This window comes from Mizuhopecten yessoensis, unplaced genomic scaffold (genome assembly GCF_002113885.1).
Source record: "Mizuhopecten yessoensis strain PY_sf001 unplaced genomic scaffold, ASM211388v2 scaffold1255, whole genome shotgun sequence".
Taxonomy (NCBI): domain Eukaryota; kingdom Metazoa; phylum Mollusca; class Bivalvia; order Pectinida; family Pectinidae; genus Mizuhopecten; species Mizuhopecten yessoensis.
The window spans coordinates 563453-583870 of record NW_018403955.1 but is presented as its reverse complement, the minus strand read 5'-3'; the positions used below and the strand labels follow the sequence as shown (position 1 = coordinate 583870).

At 36.4% G+C, this 20418-nt stretch overlaps 2 protein-coding genes across 2 annotated transcripts; both read left to right on the top strand.

Annotated features, from left to right (window-relative positions):
• The first annotated feature begins 109 nt into the window (after window positions 1–109).
• LOC110458697 (nuclear receptor-binding protein-like) lies at window positions 110–18120 on the top strand. Its single transcript, XM_021510560.1, has 14 exons — window positions 110–300; window positions 1398–1520; window positions 1906–2007; window positions 2465–2554; window positions 3098–3138; window positions 3464–3558; window positions 3860–3940; window positions 5791–5843; window positions 6568–6675; window positions 7422–7554; window positions 9110–9215; window positions 9914–9964; window positions 10458–10764; window positions 13202–18120. The coding sequence occupies exons 1-14, from the start codon at window positions 184–186 to the stop codon at window positions 13301–13303; spliced, it is 1509 nt and encodes a 502-aa protein (XP_021366235.1). The 5' UTR covers window positions 110–183; the 3' UTR covers window positions 13304–18120.
• On the top strand, window positions 16383–18125 carry LOC110458704. Its single transcript, XM_021510572.1, has 2 exons — window positions 16383–17336; window positions 17468–18125. The coding sequence occupies exons 1-2, from the start codon at window positions 16398–16400 to the stop codon at window positions 17579–17581; spliced, it is 1053 nt and encodes a 350-aa protein (XP_021366247.1). The 5' UTR covers window positions 16383–16397; the 3' UTR covers window positions 17582–18125.
• Window positions 18126–20418: the final 2293 nt, after the last annotated feature.

Below are 20418 nucleotides of genomic sequence, written 5' to 3'. Positions count from 1 at the left end.
AAAACATTATGTGGAATTATATCTAACAAATAGTCGTCTGATTGATTTTCTAAAGAGTAAGTTGCCCTAAATAAGAAAATTCGGGTGAAATATTGTTATTTTAGCCAATAATTTTCAGCCACAGACAATTGCTCCTTGCTGCAAAAACTGAGGCAGTGAGGAAGTGCCCGTCAGTTGTCAAATATGGCAGAGGTTGACCAAGAAAACCCTGCTAAATCAGATAGCGCTGATGAATCTGAGGACGAAAGTGAGGTTTTAGAAGAAAGTCCATGTGGCCGATGGCAAAAACGACGGGAGGAGGTTTGTATGATTATTAGTTATGCGTCGGTCTCAAGACAGTACAAGGGAAATAACTCATGCGTCCCGCTCACCTAACCCTCATCGATCTCGGAAGTGTTGACCTGTTTGATAAATTGTTAGCAATTGAATATCGAATATTTTACTTTTTAACTTTTGACATTGATGTTATTTTGCTTTTTTAACTAATCAAATTTCAGCTAAAATGGACACAATCATTGTTGAACCTGTTCTTTACATTGCTCAGTACACGTGACCCTAAAAATACATATGATCTGACAGCTGTCATTCAACACTATTGTCAAAACATTAGGTCATGACTTCGTTTTCAGATTGACGATTGTCAAAACATTTGTTCATAAATTGTTTTTTGAGAGACGTATATGACACTAGTAATACATTGCCCTTGTTCATCATATGATATGCATGGTATTCGTTAAAATTGCTTTTGACTGATCTTATAGTACTGTTACACAATACAATATAGTTATTAACCTACAGTGGATCAGAGACCTGTATAATATATCTTTGAATGGTTATAACCTTTTTAAGGAAACATCTTATCATCACTAATGTAAAACAGCTGCAGGTTCATTGCTCAATTTAACACTGCTTTTCATTTATTACTATTTCCAAATAGCTACGTTATAATACACTTATGATAATTACAGGTACTAACCACGTCTGTCAATATACACCTATTATGGGTGTTTTCAATACACCTATTATGGGTGTTTTGACGGACGACGCTAGTATCTGTGTTGTGATGAAACAAGTGACAGCTTTTATCTCTCTCCCCTAATAAGGAATTATTTTGGTGAAATAGAAATGCTTTGTCATAATTTTAACTATGATAGAAGGGGATTTAATCACAACATATTCAGGCACCATCAATTAAGTGGGTGTTTTGATTTACATAGCCAACTAGTTTAACCTCTACAAGTTGAGGTTTTATCAAGACATTTTCATGGTACAATTTTTGTGTCAACAGCATATGTATTTGTTTTATTTTTTTGTTTAAATTAAATATAACTAAAAATGCTTTAGCTTAGAGAGAAAGACCATTTAAAATTATATACTCATCAATCTATTGCTCTCAGGTTGAGCAGCGTGATGTCCCTAGCATCGACAATGCATTCCTGGCCATGGACACAGAGGAAGGGGTGGAGGTGGTGTGGAATGAAGTACAATTCTCAGAAAACAGGAATCTCAAGGCACAAGAGGTAACTTCAAGATAACCATTTGAGTTTAAGAAGAGACAAATGTGCTACTCAATGTAACAATTGCACAGCCAAAGAGGTATCATATTTAGAAACCTATCCTTTCTACCAAGTTCTGTTTAAAAGTAAGGTATTTTTCAATCAAGTTTCCTAAATAATAAAACTTGTAATCCATTGCCATTGGCAAATAACTGGGGAAAAAAATCAACTGACTTCAAAATGAATACATATGAAAACAGTATTTTGCAAATGATTAAACACATCAAACTATGATTATGATAAAAGGAACCAAGGGGGATAATTCTTATTTAAGCACAGATATGAATTGTAAACTTTTAAGGTAACATTTATCAATGTCCTGTGGTACATTTTTACTTTTAATTTACAGGAGAAGATTGGACAAGTGTTTGACAATCTCATACAACTTGACCATCCAAATATTGTGAAGTTCCACAAGTATTGGACTGACAATAAAGACGGGAAGCCTAGGGTAAGTGCAGTTTGTTCACAAATCACATGATATTTGTCAGTCATATGTGCCTTAAGGATCTCCATAAATTGGAACATATGTACTACATGTATTTGTAATGCTCTACAAAACACATCCTTGCATTTCTTATCTGACAGTAATATCTTAGTAGATCCATGTAATATTTAGAAGTGTTTATCAGTACTGTTCAAAAAAATTGACCTCCTTTACACAGGGGCCTATGTCTTGTAACTTTGGGAAGATATCACACACAAAAAGCATGATTTTGGGAAAATAAAGTCACTTTTACATTGAATTTGGGAAAACACAGCAAACATTTTTCTGGGGAAAAGGACCTTCATAAGATCCCAAATTCACCCTATAAATCACAGAGGACACTTCTTTCATTTCATTTGCTGTGTGAAAACTAGCTGTGATTTCTCAAATCCAGCCAGCTTAAATGACTGTTCTGTTGCAGGTGATATTTATAACAGAGTACATGTCATCGGGATCTTTGAAGCAGTTCCTAAAGAAGACAAAGAAGAACAACAAGACATTCCAGTTAAAAGTAATATTGGTTTCATTTTACTCCTTGTGACAGACTTGGTTCACAACAAATCATAGTTAGCTAACTTGTTATGCATGTACTCCTTTAATAAAATTTAAACAAAATTATGTAGAATTTGAATTCATTATAACAAATTATGTAGTTTTAACTTGGATACTATATCATGAAACATGTCTTATTTGACCCTAGACTATTCCAAAATCTTATGTAATGCAAGATAATGCTGTAATTGTGTTACATGTACTACCAAATTCAATCTGTACATTTGCTTATCCTGTCTATAATCTGAACCAATATATTGTTTCACTACAGTATATTATTTTTTTGAAATATATTTGTATAATCCCAGCGACTTCAGCTGTTAAAGTCATTCAGTTATTTAATTACTCCTGATGATGACTGAGTGTAACCCCTGGAGTACCTAGAAGATGAAACATGTTGACAAATATACTGTGATACACAGAAGCTTTTCTTTTAGTGTTGGATAACGTATATATTTTTGTCTTACTGGTAGATTCTTAACTCTTTCTTTGATATTTGCAGGCTTGGAAGAGATGGTGCACACAAATCCTGTCTGCTTTAAGGTAGGCAATAGTTGAACCCTGTTAAATTTATGAATATTGTAAGTTTTTAAAAATCTGTGTTATAGATGAGAGTCTCAATTTATGTATTTCTTATTTTCTTTTGAGGTATTCATTGACGAGTAGAGGAGTGCCTTTTTTTTTCTTTTCAAAGAGAAATCTTGAGCTTGTATTTTTGTTATCAACTTTAGTACTTCTGTAATCATTGGGAGGAGTATAAAAGGATAATAATAAGAAATTTTGGATGGTTTACAAAAATGATGAAAGCTATTCACATATCTGATGTAAATTTATAATAGAAATTGATGCATTCAATGTCTAATTACAGTTACCTACATTCCTGTGTGCCGCCAGTTATCCACGGTAACCTCACCTGTGATACCATCTTCATTCAGCACAATGGTCTCATCAAGATTGGCTCAGGTAAGGGCCGCTTTGGTCAACAACTCTGTTGTGGTCATCATAACCCATGATAGTGGGCCAACGTGTGTCAGATCTCAGGTTTTGAAATATTTGTAAAAGATGTTTATTCAAGTGCAGTCGTTGCCCTTGATGAACGAATTGATTGTCCACATATCTAGTGTTGCATGTTTACATACAAATAAAGAGTAGTTGGAGAGGAAAGTCTTAAAAGAAGTTGCCAGTGTTTTGAAGACATACATATGTGTTGTCTGTGTAATGTTGTCTTTTCCTTGAAATTAATATAGTGTGTTGATTGTTTTAGTGGCTCCTGATGCTATGCACCATGTGAAGACGTACAGAAAGGATATCCGTAACATGCATTGTGTGGCTCCGGAGTATGGAGGTAAAACCCACTAGACATGAAACAAACTGTTCTCCTTGTATAAGACTGTAAGATATCTCTAACATGCATTGTGTTGCTCCGGAGTATGGAGGTAAAACCCACTATACATTGAAACAAACTGATCTCCTTGTATAAGACTGTAAGCTATCTGTAACATGCATTGTGTGTCTCCTGAGTAGGGAGCTATAACCCACTAGACATGAAACAAACTGTTCTTTTTGTATAAGACTGTAAGATGTCTGTAACATGCATTGTGTAGCTCCGGAGTATGGAGGTAAGACCCACTATACATTGAAACAAACAGTTCTCCTTGTATAAGACTGCAAGATATCTCTAACAAGCATTGTGTTGCTCCGGAGTATGGAGGGAAAACTCACTAGACATTGAAAAAAACTGTTCTACTTGTATAAGACTGGAAGATATCTCTAACATGCATTGTGTGGGTCCTGAGTATGGAGGTAAATCCCACTAGACATGAAACAAACTGTTCTCCTTGTATAAAACTTTAAGATATCTGTAACATGCATTGAGTGGCTCCGGAGTATGGAGGAAAAACCCACTAGACATGAAAAAAACTGTTCTCCTTGTATAAGACTGTAAGGTATCTGTAACATGCATTGAGTGGCTCCGGAGTATGGAGGAAAAACCCACTAGACCTTGAAACAAACTGTTCGCCTTGTATAAGACTGTAAGCTATCTGTAACATGCATTGAGTGGCTCCGGAGTATGGTGGTAAAACCCACTAGACACGAAACAAACTGTTCTCCTTATATAAGACTGTAAGCTATCTGTAACATGCATTGAGTGGCTCCGGAGTATGGAGGGAAAACCCACTAGACATGAAACAAACTGTTCTTCTTGTATAAGACTGTAAGCTATCTGTAACATGCATTGAGTGGCTCCGGAGTATGGTGGTAAAACCCACTAGACATGAAACAAACTGTTCTTTTTGTATAAGACTGTAAGCTATCTGTAACATGCATTGAGTGGCTCCGGAGTATGGTGGTAAAACCCACTAGACATGAAACAAACTGCTCTCCTTGTATAAGACTGCAAGATATCTCTAACAAGCATTGTGTTGCTCCGGAGTATGGAGGAAAAACCCACTAGACATGAAACAAACTGTTCTCCTTGTATAAGACTGTAAGATATCTGTAACATGCATTGTGTGGCTCCCGAGTATGGAGGTAAAACTCACTAGACATTGAAACAAACTGTTCTCCTTGTATAAGACTGTAAGATATCTGTAACATGCATTGTGTGGCTCCGGAGTATGGAGGTAAAACCCACTATACATTGAAACAAACTGTTCTTCTTGTTGAAGACTGACTTTTTGTAAGTTTGTCAGCAATAGAAATGTGTGTTATAGGACCATAACAGTATTTGCTAAAATATTCATTATTTATATTTACATTTTTATAGAGAAGTTACGCTATATTTAGTTATTTCGAACAGTTCTTTAAACAGCAAATTAAGTCTTGACAACAATAGAGATTGATGATGTTACAATAGCAAGTGTTGTAGTCACACAACAACATTTACCTTCTCAATGCATTGCAATGGAATGATGCAGAGCAAATGTAAATATACATTGCTGCAAAACTATTCTCCTTGCTTTAGACTGTGTCAGATATCCGTAACATACATTGTGTGGTTCCGGAGTATAGAGGGAAATCCTTATATTCAACAAAACAAACTATTCTCATTGCTATCAACCGTGTCGGACTACAAATCTTCATAGTAAATTAATTCTACTTATGTCTAAAATTAGGTAGTTTCCTGTTTATATCAAAGAAATGTTTACATGCATTCATTTTAGATTATTGATGTGACTTATTATTTTCTTTCAGAAAGCTTCGGGACTGCTATAGATATTTTTTCTTTTGGAATGTGTGCTCTTGAGGTAAGTTCAGAGGGTTTTATATTAAAATTGATATTATCTTAACAGATAAGTGTTGCAGATACATTTTCCACTAATTATGATAGTATAGTTTCTAAGTGTGACAAACAAAAAGTTCTATAAAAAATGTTTATATCCCCTCCCAACGAATGTATGTATGAACGTATGTTGCACTCTTTGTCATTGCTCTATCGACTTCATTCCTCATTGGAATTGCATGAAACTTCATACAAGTGTTCAGTATCGCATTTCGGGTTTCTACGTTCAAGGTCACTGTAACTTTTTTCAGAAAAACGTTGTCATCGCTCTAGCCACTTCATTTCCTCTTAGATATATCACACTGTGTTGATTGCGAGGGGATTTGTATCACTTGTGATGGCTTGTTACACAATGTCATTTGCTATTTCGCAGAAATTAGAGGCAACTTATTTCCAAGAGAAGAATCCATTTTATCAACCTTTGAAAAAAAAATCAGTTGGAAACTCTTCATTGACTATGGGACCTTAATATGTTTTTTTGGGGGATGTCATTGTTTTATTCTCCAAAGACATAAGTGAAATATAATTTTACTGAAAATATGGTATAGAAATCTATCAGACAGCAGCATGGTTAGGAAATACAGTGTATTGTTAAACCTCCTAGGGATACCACTAAACATGAAACAGCACGACCAATTATTGGTCCAGCGTCTGCAATTTTTAGATTCACTTGTTTGATATGTTTGTAGATTGCTGCTCTAGGGATCCAAGGCAACGGAGGGGATGGTGGCGGTAACCACATTAGTGAAGAGGGAGTCAAGAGCACGCTCGAGTCGCTGGAAAATGGCTTACAAAGGGTAAGACTACCATTCCCAGGAGTCCTTCCTCTTTCTATCAATAACATTAAGGACAGTATCATTTTAACTCCTGTTTTTGGTTACAGACAAAAACTGATAAAAACTATTCCAATCAAATATCACCCAAACCCAGGACTCCACTTCTGTCCATTGTTGAGCTTTCTGCCATTTACTTCTATGCAAAATATTATTTAAATTTTACGGTGGGTACCCCTGAATAAAACCTTAAGTCCTTGAGTAAGATAGATGTTTTACTTGAATAGTCTTAAACTAATACAAGTTCTTTAGATTAGCCTATTGATAATATGATATATTGAAGTAGAAAAATTGTTGTGATCACTTTTGGAAAACAATAAAAACTACAGTGAAAGTCTCTTGTGTTTTGCCTTCTGAGGAACAGGAATTCTTAAAAGTTAATATAATATAAAGACCACATATCAGACATGAACTGTACTGGTGTTTAATCTACCAAACAAGATTTAGATGGTCACTAAAATAAGGATCAGTAGGGAAAGCAGAAATGTCAAATCTCTTTATTTATTGTAATTCAAAGTTCTTAGCATTCTTTACATGCATCATATAAACTTATTTCAGCTTTATGTAAGAAAGAACATTTTAATACATGTATATTTCTTGGGTTGACTGACTTTGAAAGCTGAAATTGGACTTTAATGGAATTTAAGTTACTCCACTACAACAACAGTTCATCAAGAACAAATATTTGGACAATTGTTTGGTTATTGTAGGACTTCATTTCCAAGTGTATACAGAAAGATGCTAGTCTACGCCCAGCAGCCAGAGAGCTCCTGTTCCACGCAGTTCTATTTGAAGTCCATTCACTCCAGCTCCTAGCGGCACACACCTTTGTCGGCAGTCTTTGTGAGTATCTCCGAAGATCTCCTATTAGATCTGTTATCTCCTTAAAACAAAGTGGTTTGGTTTTAAGGATATACAAGAGCGAGAAAACTTTGGAACGCAATGCAGCTTTTGTTTTACCTTTAACCTTTGATCTCAGATGCAGAAATACAGGTTTCCAAGGCACATCTCAGCCTCTGTGTCGTGTATGGACTTGGTATGGAGATATATCATTAAAAAGCACAGTAACATACAAAAGTGGGAATATTACAACCTCTATTTGACTTCTGACCTTGATTATAAGTATCACAACACTGGTTTCTGGGCCATGTCTTAGATGAAGATTCATCTAGAGAGATACTTTGTACATGCATATTCATACATCATGGCCAAGCAATATTTCACATACCAAATAGGAGCACTGCAACTTCGATTCCTTTTTGTTTATATTATGTGGGGTGCAGATATATCCACAAGACCTATTAGAGATATGTCTAGTTGGATTAATTAATTAAAAGCCCCTACCAGCCAAAAATGTAAATGTATATAGATGTACGGCTGTCCAGTGTTGTAGAGATTTGTAGTTGTCATATATCCTATAGTTAGGTCCTACCAAGCTTATAGGATGTACATAATGTATAAATCACAAGCAATACATGTACTGGCCAAGTCACCCAATTGTTTTGTATTGTGGTCAGTGGTCTTGTGGTGCTTGTCAGCTTCCTTGTCGATTGTTCATTTATTATTATTAAAATGTCTTTATCAGTTCTACTATGAGCTTTGAGCTTGGTAGCATGCTAAATTTCTCCTGTAGTTATGTAGATGTTGGATTTCGTTCAATTGTTTGACAATTAAAATGTCTTTATCAGTTCTACTATGGGCTTTGAGCTTGGTAGCTAAATTTCTCCTGTAGTTATGTAGATGTTGGATTGTGTTCAATTGTTTGACAATTAAAATGTCTTTATCAGTTCTACTATGGGCGTTGAGCTTGGTAGCATGCTAAATTTCTCCTGTAGTTATGTAGAAGTTGGATTGTGTTCAACTGTTTGTTATGCCTGTCCCATTCCCTTGCAGCATCATCTCTACCGCGACTTCACGTTAACTTTATACAGACGTGACAGAAGTCTCCTGTCCCATGAATGAGTTTGTGTTTCAGTCTTCCAAAGTGAAGTCCAGAGTCATCATACTATTTATAGAAAATTGCAAAGCAGTGAAAGTACTTTGCACGGTTTTGGGAGCAGTCATATTTCACAGACGTTTCCTAATTTTGTAATAGTTTATGAACTAAATTCCTTTTAATTTAAAAATATGAGAGATTTGATTTGTCAAAAAAACAACACAGAGCCATGGAAAATGTCGTAAGTCCACCCTGGCTTAATTTTGTAGCTGCCTTCATATATATATATATATACATTCTGGTGTATATATTTATAATCTATTCTTTTCTGTACAAATATTGATTGAGTGAATAACTTTTTCCCCAGGCCTAGGCTGTTTGAGATTAAGTTTTGTTTTCTCTGTGTAATTATAGACTGGGGCAGAAGTGTTTCATTTAGAATGAAAAATGTATGTGTTTCAGCCATTCTCCCAGAAAACTCAGATGAGTCGAACATCAAAAAGTTGGAGCCAAATCGAGTGATAGCAGAAATCCGACACAACGACGAGCGAGAGCCCGTCTATTATAAGTGAGTATCACTTTGATTTTCCATGTGATGATACACTCTGATTTTATATGGTTTTGTCTTACTATTTTTTAGGAGTTTTAAGATAATTGAAGTAAAGGTAACAGAGTGATGAAGACCGAGATCCTTCATCAGCTATCAATGAAATACTCCCTACTAGAGTATGTAACAGAATATGACACATACTAAAGGACTTGTTATCTAACAAGGAGTGTCAAATTGTCATTATACAAGTTATTCGCAACATATTTTGTTGTCTACATGTTCATCACAAGGGAACTGTGTGTGAAAAGCTGTTTTAACAATGACCAGACAGAAAATAAAATTAAGTAAAATTGTATTTGTTTTCTTTTTTAAGTTAAACTGAAAACCAAAAAAGTATCTTTAACATATTGAATACAAGTGACTGCTAACCCTTTTATCACTTCATAACAAGGCAGTCTCCTTTTGATGTCAATATTTTACAGATGATGGCAAGATCAATTATCCTGAAAAATGTTTAGTTAGGTAATGAAAGCATAATGCAATGAAGATTCACTATCATGTGGCTAGGGGTTAGATAAGATTTAGATGTAAAGTTCATTTCCCAATAAGAGTTTTTTGGGTTTTTTTTTCGAAACCGATATGAAATGAACAAGTTATTTGCATGTTGTTCCTTTTAACATGATATTTTATGATTTTGTTGACTTTGTATTGCCTAGGTTATCACAGTGCCCTCCACTGGAGATGGAGAAATTTCTAGAAGATGTTCGGTAAGTAACTAATTGGTACTGTAAAACACAGGTACTGTGAGGGAAACCGTAGATCATGTAAAGGCAAGGGGTGTAGGTTTTGATTTATATACACCTGTAAGCACAAAGGTAATATATCTGTATGGAATGTACTTGTAATATTTTTTTTGTGAATTTTAGCTAAAAATCGTAATTGCCGGATAAAATTTCAAGCAATATTTCCATTGAAACTTTTTTTTTCGCAGAAGTATAGACTGGTTAGAAAAAAGGGAAAATTAGAACCATGTGGGAAAAAGAAAGATTTCAGAGGTTTGGTCAATTCACATAATTTTTGGGTGTTAGTCTTTATATGACACTGTTCTGAAGAAGTGTATTTTGTCACTTCTTTGTACTGTTAACCAGGACACAAATGTAAGATGACAAAATATACCAACAATGGAAACATTAACTAAATGCACTGTTTGATGATACTGGGGACTTACTTGATTGGGACTTGTCAAAAATCTGATTACAGGAATGGAATCTACCCTTTGACTGCCTTCACCCTTAAACCTCCTCGACCCCCACGACCACGTGCCAAAACTCCAGAGGTCACAGAATCCGAAAAAATGGAAGACACAGAACGTATGGATATAGAACAAAGACTTGTGATGAACATGAAATGTGAAATGAAAAGAGTGGATGATGGTTCAAACTACCAATTGACACTTATACTAAAAATGGACGATAAAATAAATCGCAAATTACAAGCTGAAGTAACGTCTGAAGACAACTCACAGATTCTGGCCCAAGAGCTTGTGCAATATGGTTTTATAAATGAGGTAGGTTGAATAGGTTACTGTAAATTTCCAAGTATCATTTGACATTTATATTAAAAACAGGATTTTTTTCCAGATCTAAATGGTCCTATTTAATTATCTGTGGAATACTAATTTGGGCCTTTTTATTTATGTGGAAAAATCAGCATGTTTGTTTTTTAATACATTTTCTTGGTTGAAATCTGATACAGATGTAAAAGGTCTTTGTCAAACCATTCCAGGAGAAAAATAATCTGATTGCTATGTCTGTGTCTTATTTCATAAACAGACAGCTCTAATACAAGCAGTCCGATCATTTGGAATGCTATCAACAAAAGTGGCCCCGATGTTAGACCATGACCTTACGTAGACATTTAATCTCAGAAATATTTAGGATTCAAAACAAAATAATGGCATCTAAAAAACAACACTTAAGGTGGCTCCACACATCGTCATCAGCGTCCATTTTCGTGACGTACTTCCGGAAAAAGTACAGCTCGGACTCAATTATCTTGATCGAAATGTGCATGTACACCGTGTCGTCATTTCCGTATTGCGTATCGGGCATTCAATGTCGTTGTGCAAATTATAGTTACACCTTGACCGTTTTCGTTTAAACGGTCAAACCGATCGGACCACTGTTGTTCGTTCATTAAATAAGGTCGGACCTAGTAATCTGATGCTGCTTTCAGGCGAGCCGTGAGAAAGCCTTGCAAGGCCTGCATATACATTTGCAGGTCCGCCAGGATTTATACCCGAAATTGTTACATTTATAAACGGTCAAACCGGTTGCTCCGCATACACGAACAGGCCCCTGGTAAACAATAGTACACGTGCGTGCCGATGATATGTCAACACCCGATATCGAGATTTTACCGGGAAATGTATAATCACACGTATTTCAGGAATAAAGCTTTCAAATTCATAGACATAAACAGACTCACGGGAAGATAGTGACATGAGACCAAACGACCTCAAGAAGGTCATATAGGAAACGCATGGAATGCGGACGTACCGACCTCACATGTGCAACACGAGTTCATAAGCTCGAGGTCGTTACGATTTTCGCTGTTGAGGGAGTTTCGCTCTGTCGATTAAATCGTGTTTACAAATGTAGTCTACTTACTCTGTGAAAATAATGTTTTGTAAAATATCAAGATACCTATAAAATGCATGTGTGAGTGCACGTGAGAACGGCATACCATGCGATAGCCTCTGGTCACATATGTACCTGACATGTAATTATAAACATACCGTGAGTTAGCGGACTGTGGAATGATGTCCAAAGTGTACATGACTGAGGGTAATTTGGTTCCATTAAAGAACAATAAATTGATAATTTTGATATCATATTTTTGATTTATTTCCATCATTTTTGTTATATGTAAACAGGGACAACTGTCATTGTGTAAATGTCACCCCTCTGCAAAAAGTTCCGATTTTTTTCAAGGAAGATAACTCTTACCCGGATCGAAGTGATTGTAAAATGTAAAATAAATTAATTATAAAGCCATTGTGTATATTTTGTTCAATTCCCCATTCTATATGTATAGATCCTTGGGTCCTGTTGGCTTTTAGCTTGTAGATAATCACTTTTACCCGTTCAAATTCAATAAAAAACACTTTGTGTAACATGTGTTACATATTTTGCGATAAATAAAATATTTGTAGGGTTAATTAGAAATGCTTCTTTTCATTTTATTATTGTTGTTATTGTTCCGAACAATGTCACACCCAAAAAAAACCCGGAAAATATTAAAATTGACGAAAATTCAATTTTTTGGTATTTTTTCCAAAAAAGTCCCCTAACTATCGGAGTGTTTAGATTTTCATAAAATCAACTCTACATAGTTGCATAACCATTATATGAAAGTTTCAACGAATTTCGCTGGTTAATTACGAAAGTGTGGAGCCACCTTAATAGCTTGAAATGCGAGATATGTCGTGTATAGGATTACAAATCCTCACCAACACATCAATGATACAGTGTAATCCGTCTAAGAAGGCCCTTGTCTTTGCCAGCTTTCCTGCATTTCTTTAATTATAGCCAATCATCAGATGGCTGGGATGTTTTGTTGTAATTTTTATGTAAAACCTGTCTACTCTGGAAGCTGTCATTGTATTACTGATCTTGATCTATATTGCTGTTGGACCACTCTCTTATCTCTGACCTGTTGGTTTTACATAATCAACTATCGCTGATTAAACTACAATTTTTGACAATGATTGGAAAATTGACTTTTCCCATAACAGATGGTGATTTTAACTGACTTTATGTCGTACATCTGTGATGGGGCTACCACTAATTTCAAACATGTAATTTGACACAAAGTACAACTAGTTACTGTACATACACACATCAATGTACCCAATAGTTTCAAGAGAATTGGTTCAACATGACAGTGCTATTCATGTTATTACATAACAGTTTTAGTTGATATTGGTGATTTATATTTTTCAGAGTGACCGGGAGAAGATTTCTGAACTGATAGCCCCTTATTTCCAGACTAGCATGCCCCTGACCAACGGCACTGGTTCGGACAGCATTTTAGCCTCTGCTTGATTCTACAAGGTGCTGTCTGATCCCACTCTAATGCAGAGTGTTTACTTTGTCCACATGCTTGCTGTGCTCCAGCTCTCAAACCCCCTGAGATCACCTAGGATCAAATTCTGATATTAATGCCCAATTTGAACACAAAATAGTGCTGAGAAAGTCCCTGCCACAACCCCCACATTTACTCTACTGTGTGTCGAGACTTCCCCTCTCCACACAGGTAGCATCCTTGTTGAGATACAGGGAACAGTGACTGTGATATGTTGGTGCTGTGTGTGATACATGATGAGACAACCCCTGTTATACATACAGGCTGTTATCATAGGAGCAGTTCATGTGTTTAATAGTGCTGAGACAACCCCTGTTATACAGGCTGTTATCATTGGAGCAGTGCATGTGTTAAATAGTGCTGAGACAACCCCTGTTATACAGGTTGTTATCATAGGAGCAGTTCATGTGTTTAATAGTGCTGAGACAACCCCTGTTGTACAGGCTGTTATCATTGGAGCAGTGCATGTGTTAAATAGTGCTGAGACAACCCCTGTTATACAGGCTGTTATCATTGGAGCAGTTCATGTGTTTAATAGTGCTGAGAAAACCCCTGTTATACAGGCAGTTATCATTGGAGCAGTTCATGTGTTTAATAGTGCTGAGAAAACCCCTGTTCAACAGATGGCAACATTCATGTTTTAAGGCAAGATACATTGAAGAGACATGAATTGTGCTCCATTGTTTTACCATTAACATTGGGAGACAGACCCTCAAAATGACGGTCCATAGCATTCTGTGTTATAGTTTGAGACCATCTTGTTGAGGTCAGTGGCATCCATTGTTTGTCCTGCTACTGAGTGCCTTCCATTGACAAGACTTGATGGGGCAGTAATATTTCTTGATGACCATGTTGATAAGTGCTTTGGTTTAGATTGATGAACAGTTATGATGTAGCCTCTTGCCAAACGACAGCTCTTTAGTGACACTCAGTTTTAATTTGAACACCCTTAATTCCAGCAATACTGGACTCAACAATCTTAAAGAAGAAAATTTAGAACCACTCATTTATTGTTATCCACATAATGTGGAAAAAAATGACTGCATGAATGCAAAAACATATTTGCAACGTCAAAACATTTTTATTTTCCACCAAAAAAACCCCCAGTTTCTTCAAACGTAGACATTTGACAAATGAAATGACTGGCTACCGGTATATATATTGAGGCCAACAAGAATGATCTAGATCTGTTTTCTTTGTTGCGGTGGGAAGCTTCCTCAACATATACATGGTGTAGTGAGATGGTCAGAATTCCCTTATAGTTGGCTGGGAATGGTTGGGGAGGTGCAGTGCCATCAAATCTATAGTAGTCAAAAAGTTTCAATTTGGAAAATGTGTTGGCTTTGTTTGTATACCTTATGAAGGAAAAACAAAAAGTCGTTACAATGAGGAGGATTGTTGTAATTGTTAGAAATAAGTTTGTACAAACCTACCACCATTGTATTATGAAGTGCTTGGTCTGTGATCTCTGTTGTACATGTTGTTGATTGTGAATATTCTTCACTTGAATCGCAAGTTGACTTTTTCATGTTTCTCAATCCTGAGTTCAAATTTCAAAAAGTCATAAAAATGGCCAGTATTATTTTCAATCGTAAGGAATTTCACAATGATTACAACATGACATATAGAGTATTTACAGTGAGACCTGTCTATTCTGACCCTTTGATATTCCAACATCCTCTTTAATTCAGCATGATGCTGTGACCTCATTTTGTATGAAAACTGTGACTATGTTCTGTGTATATATACATCCTGCTTGCATTGATGACCAAAATACCAGATTTCATTGGTTCATGGTAGTTGACACCGTTGTAAGGGTCTGGTCGCTTCTTAATACAGTCCACTCCACTTCCGGTTGCATTACGAGGCATTAGAGAAGACATTATTTCTCAATACTAGTGAAATTTCACAAAACTAGTGAATTTAAGAGAGTGCTAGATTAGACAGGTTTCACTATGAAGCATGGCTTTAATTTTAATGCATTTTTGTTTTATTTATTCCATATATGTTGTATAAAACTAAAGCCATTATTGAACAAATAAAATATACCAGAAGATAGCTTCTTGTTATAAGAGGTTAATTGGATGTTTATAAGACCATGGGTATTTATGCTGTAAATGTCTACCACTTTGGCAAAGTAATAATGTTTTTTGTTAACAACCATGGATTATGGGACAAAGACTAGGTATGTTTTGATTTATAATACACAATACATTTGATTTTTAATAGTTATAAATCTAATAAAATATTGATTCTTTATAGTTTTGGCAACAGTACCAGTTTAATTTGGGTTTGGCTATTTATTTTACCAAGAAATGTCATGATATGTTGGTGTACATTTAATAATTTGTCAAACTTAGGTCTATTTTTAACAAAAATCTTCCTTTCTTTCTCAGTTTATTTTTAAGGAAGATTGTGTACATCAGTGTATGTAGAACCAGATGTATAGGTTTTAAAATATTTTAACAAACAGATTAAGAATGTTGAATACAATATATTAGATGTCTTTATAAGTATGCCAAGGTTAAAGGTTGTCAATTAGTGGGGCTGGGCAGTAAAATACCTCTGGATTAGGTTGTTATACACAGATCTAAACGTGTGAGTAACAAAGCAACATTTCCAGTTTGAAATAAGAACACATGGTATGTTGATTTGCAGAAAAGTTGTTTAGGTAGTCCACCATTTGCAATGGAATTGTCAGAATTTTGTTGCGTTACACTTAGTTACAGTAATAAAATACATCAATTACATATATAGTGCATAAAATCTTTGACGTCAACAACTGGATGTTAAGTGACCCTTATTAGAGAACGCTCTCTCACTAGGACTATAAGGACATGTAGATTTACACTGCTTTAAATCCTATACACACAACTATGTGGAGTATACTTGTGATCTCAACAATATTTCTGTGATTGTGGTCATCAGGATGCATGCAAATATCTTTCAGCTTGGTTTCTTAAAATGCTTTTAGCCATTTGTATATAAAACAATGCTATGTTTTTCATAAGCACAGGTTGATTTATCAATCATGTGTCATTACCATGTGTCACCATGGACTTGATTGTATCTATCAATCATGTGTCATTACCATGTGTCACCATGGACTTGATTGTATCTATCAATCATGTGTCATTACCATGTGTCACCATGGACTTGATTGTATCTATCAATCATGTGTCATTACCATGTGTCACCATGGACTTGATTGTATCTATCAATCATGTGTCATTACCATGTGTCACCATGGACTTGATTGTATTTATCAATCATGTGTCATTACCATGTGTCACCATGGACTTGATTGTATCTATCAATCATGTGTCATTACCATGTGTCACCATGGACTTGATTGTATCTATCAATCATGTGTCATTACCATGTGTCACCATGGACTTGATTGTATCTATCAATCATGTGTCATTACCATGTGTCACCATGGACTTGATTGTATCTATCAATCATGTGTCATTACCATGTGTCACCATGGACTTGATTGTATCTATCAATCATGTGTCATTACCATGTGTCACCATGGACTTGATTGTATCTATCAATCATGTGTCATTACCATGTGTCACCATGGACTTGATTGTATTTATCAATCATGTGTCATTACCATGTGTCACCATGGACTTGATTGTATCTATCAATCATGTGTCATTACCATGTGTCACCATGGACTTGATTGTATTTATCAATCATGTGTCATTACCATGTGTCACCATGGACTTGATTGTATCTATCAATCATGTGTCATTACCATGTGTCACCATGGACTTGATTGTATTTATCAATCATGTGTCATTACCATGTGTCACCATGGACTTGATTGTATCTATCAATCATGTGTCATTACCATGTGTCACCATGGACTTGATTGTATTTATCAATCATGTGTCATTACCATGTGTCACCATGGACTTGATTGTATTTATCAATCATGTGTCATTACCATGCGTCACCATGGACTTGATTGTATCTATCAATCATGTGTCATTATCACATGTCACCATGGACTTGATTGTATCTATCAATCATGTGTCATTACCATACGACACCATGGACTTGATTGTATTTATCAATCATGTGTCACCATGGACTTGATTGTATTTATCAATCATGTGTCATTACCATGCGTCACCATGGACTTGATTGTATTTATCAATCATGTGTCATTACCATGCGTCACCATGGACTTCTTCACAGAGTCTGTATCATTTATCATGCGAATTTAGGAGAGAATGAAAACTTTGGACTGGGGTACAAGATCTCTCGTCAAAAATATGTATAATATTAGTATAATGCAGTGAATGTGGCCGTGGTGTATTAGTGACACTCTTATGTAAGGCATTACATGGTTTAAGATGTCATTGTTGAAAATGGATATGGTCATAGATTTTTGTTATGGTTCAGGTTTTTGCTAAATTATTATTTGTGATAATCATTACATTTCATGTCAGATCTATGAAACATGTCCTAAAGTTTTCATTTGATCAAAGCTTAGCCTCCCTAAAATTGATAAGATCTGGGTTTTTTCCTAAAAATAAAATAGAAATTTGATAATCTTATGTTAGGATTTATTTCCTGAGGAGGTTCACATGTTAAATCATACAAACCCTTGTGGTCATCATTGCAATAAACGTGTCTGTGTTCAGTGTGAAGACTGTTAAAAACCTGACAACGCAACTGATCACCTGTTCTGGAGCCTGCTGTAGAATCAAGTTGTCAAAGGGTATAACTGTTATGTTGTTGCATTTGAATAAAAAATACTGTACAATATTTTTGTTTCTGTGTTATTTCGTTGGTGGTGAAATTGGCCAGAACGAAGTCTGGTAGTTTGAGGTATAAGGAAACTGTTTTTCAACGTCATCCCCTCCCCAATTTAAGTTTTAAACAAATAGCGGAGGCAGCATCCTCAGCCCATAGGGATCCATTGTTATACAGATAAAAGGGCTGAGGGGTGTGGTCAAAAAGATGCTTTAAGTCACATACCATCCCAGACTCATGGGCAGGTTTTAACCAAACTAGTGGTAGCCTCCTTAACCTATGATGTGTAAGAGATAATATGAATATAGTGGCTAACATTCAAAATAGATTTCTCCCAAACTATATGGGCATATTTCAACTACCACAAGGATACCTTGCCAGTATCAACTTTCCTCATAATTAGTCCCCCACCGGTTCCTGGTTCCTGGGGGTGGGGGGACTATAGGTTTGCACTCTGTTCGTCCATCCTTTTGTCTGTTGTTCCAACCGTTTCACCTGAAGTATCCAGACTTGGTGTACAAATTCATCTCGGGAAGGTAGGGTGCAAAAATTAGGTCACTGTGACCTATGACTTGACCTTTGACCTTTACTTTTGAAAATGTTTGTCCGTGGCATATCTTCTATACTATCCAGACTTGCATCCTCAATATCCAGGGGTTACACTCACTTTCGCTCTCTACACCCCTAGAATTGTACCTATCTTAAATTATTAGCTCACCTGGTCCGAAGGACCAAAGTGAGCTTATGCCATACCGTTGCGTCCGTCGTCCGTACGTACGTCAACAATTTCTTTAAACGACTTCTTTTTCTTAACCACTGATTGGAATTTAACTAAATTTGAATGGAAGCATCCCTAGGTGGTGGGGATTCAATATTGTACAAATGATGGGGCTGAGGAGCAGGGCTAAAAGGGGTCAATTTGGCTATATTGCTTTAAGCGACTTCTTCTCTGGAACTAAAAAGTGGATATCAACCATATTTGACTGGAAGCATCCCTAAGTGGTGGGGATTCAAAATTGTACAAATGATCAGGCTGACCCACCAGGGGGCTGAGGGGTGGGGCAAAAAGAGGGCAATTTGGCTATACTGCTTTAAGCGACTTCTTCTCTGGAACTAAGAGATGGATATCAACCATATTTGACTGGAAGCATCATAAGGTGGTGCAGATTCAAATTTGTACAAATAATTGGTCTGACCCCCCAGGGGGCTGAGGGGCAGGGCCAAAAGGGGTCAATTTTGCTATATTGCTTTAAGTGACTTCTTCTCTAGAACTAAGAAGTGGATATCAACCATATTTGACTGGAAGCATCCCTAGGTGATGGGGATTCAAAATTGTACAAATGATGGCGCTGGCTGAATGGCGGGGCCAAAAGGGGGAAATTTGGCTATTCTGCTTTAAGCGACTTCTTCTCTGGAACTAAGAGATGGATATCAACCATATTTGACTGCAAGCATCCCTAGGTGGCGGAGATTCAAAATTGTACAAATAATTGGGCTGACCCCCCAGGGGGCTGAGGGGCGGGGCCAAAAAGGGTTATTTGGCTATATTGCTTTAAGCGACTTCTACTGTAGAACTATGCCATGGATATTGATCATATTTGGTCGGAAACATTCATGGGAGGCAGGGATTCAAAATTGTACAAATTGTGGGGCTGACCCCCACGGGCTAAGGGGTGTGGCCAAAAAAGTGTATTACTTGGAAATACTTGAGATCCCCACCCTAAAACCGTGGTATACAATTGCTAAGTATAAAGAGAAGATTGCTCATTTGATTCCAGGTTGGCACTAGGGTTTGGCCCCGCCCTTGGAGACATAGTCCCTGGGCCATAACTTTAAAACTGTTGAGATCCCCACCCCAAAACTATATATACAAATGCTTGGCATAAAGAGACGAATGCAGTCATGATATCAGAATAGACCCTGGGGTCTGACCGAACCCCTAGGGACCTAGTTTCTTAGTCACAGCTTGGAACCAGCTGATAGCCCCACCCTAAAACTGTATATACAATTGCTGAGTATAAAAATATGATTGCACATATGCTTCCAGGATGGCCTTAGGGACTGCCCCACACTTGGAGACTTAACCCCTGGGTCATAACTTCGAAATGGTTAAGATCCCTACCCCAAAACTATATATACAATTGTTGGGCATAAAGAGACGAATGCAGTCATGATATTAGAATTGACCCCAGGGTCTGCCCCACCTTTGCAGACTTAACCCCTGGGTCATAACTTTGAAACGGTTGAGATCCCCACCCCAAAACTATATATACAAATGCTGGGCAAAAAGAGACAAATGCAGTCA

Coding starts and splice junctions, on each gene's coding strand:
- LOC110458697 (XM_021510560.1), top strand. CDS start 184: ATGGCAGAGGTTGACCAAGAAAACCCTGCTAAATCAGATAGCGCTGAT. Junction 3,941..5,790: donor TGTGGCTCCGGAGTATGGAG/GTAAAACCCACT, acceptor ATTTTCTTTCAG/AAAGCTTCGGGACTGCTATA. Junction 9,216..9,913: donor CGAGAGCCCGTCTATTATAA/GTGAGTATCACT, acceptor TGTATTGCCTAG/GTTATCACAGTGCCCTCCAC.
- LOC110458704 (XM_021510572.1), top strand. CDS start 16,398: ATGGACTTGATTGTATCTATCAATCATGTGTCATTACCATGTGTCACC. Junction 17,337..17,467: donor TGATTGTATCTATCAATCAT/GTGTCATTATCA, acceptor TTTATCAATCAT/GTGTCATTACCATGCGTCAC.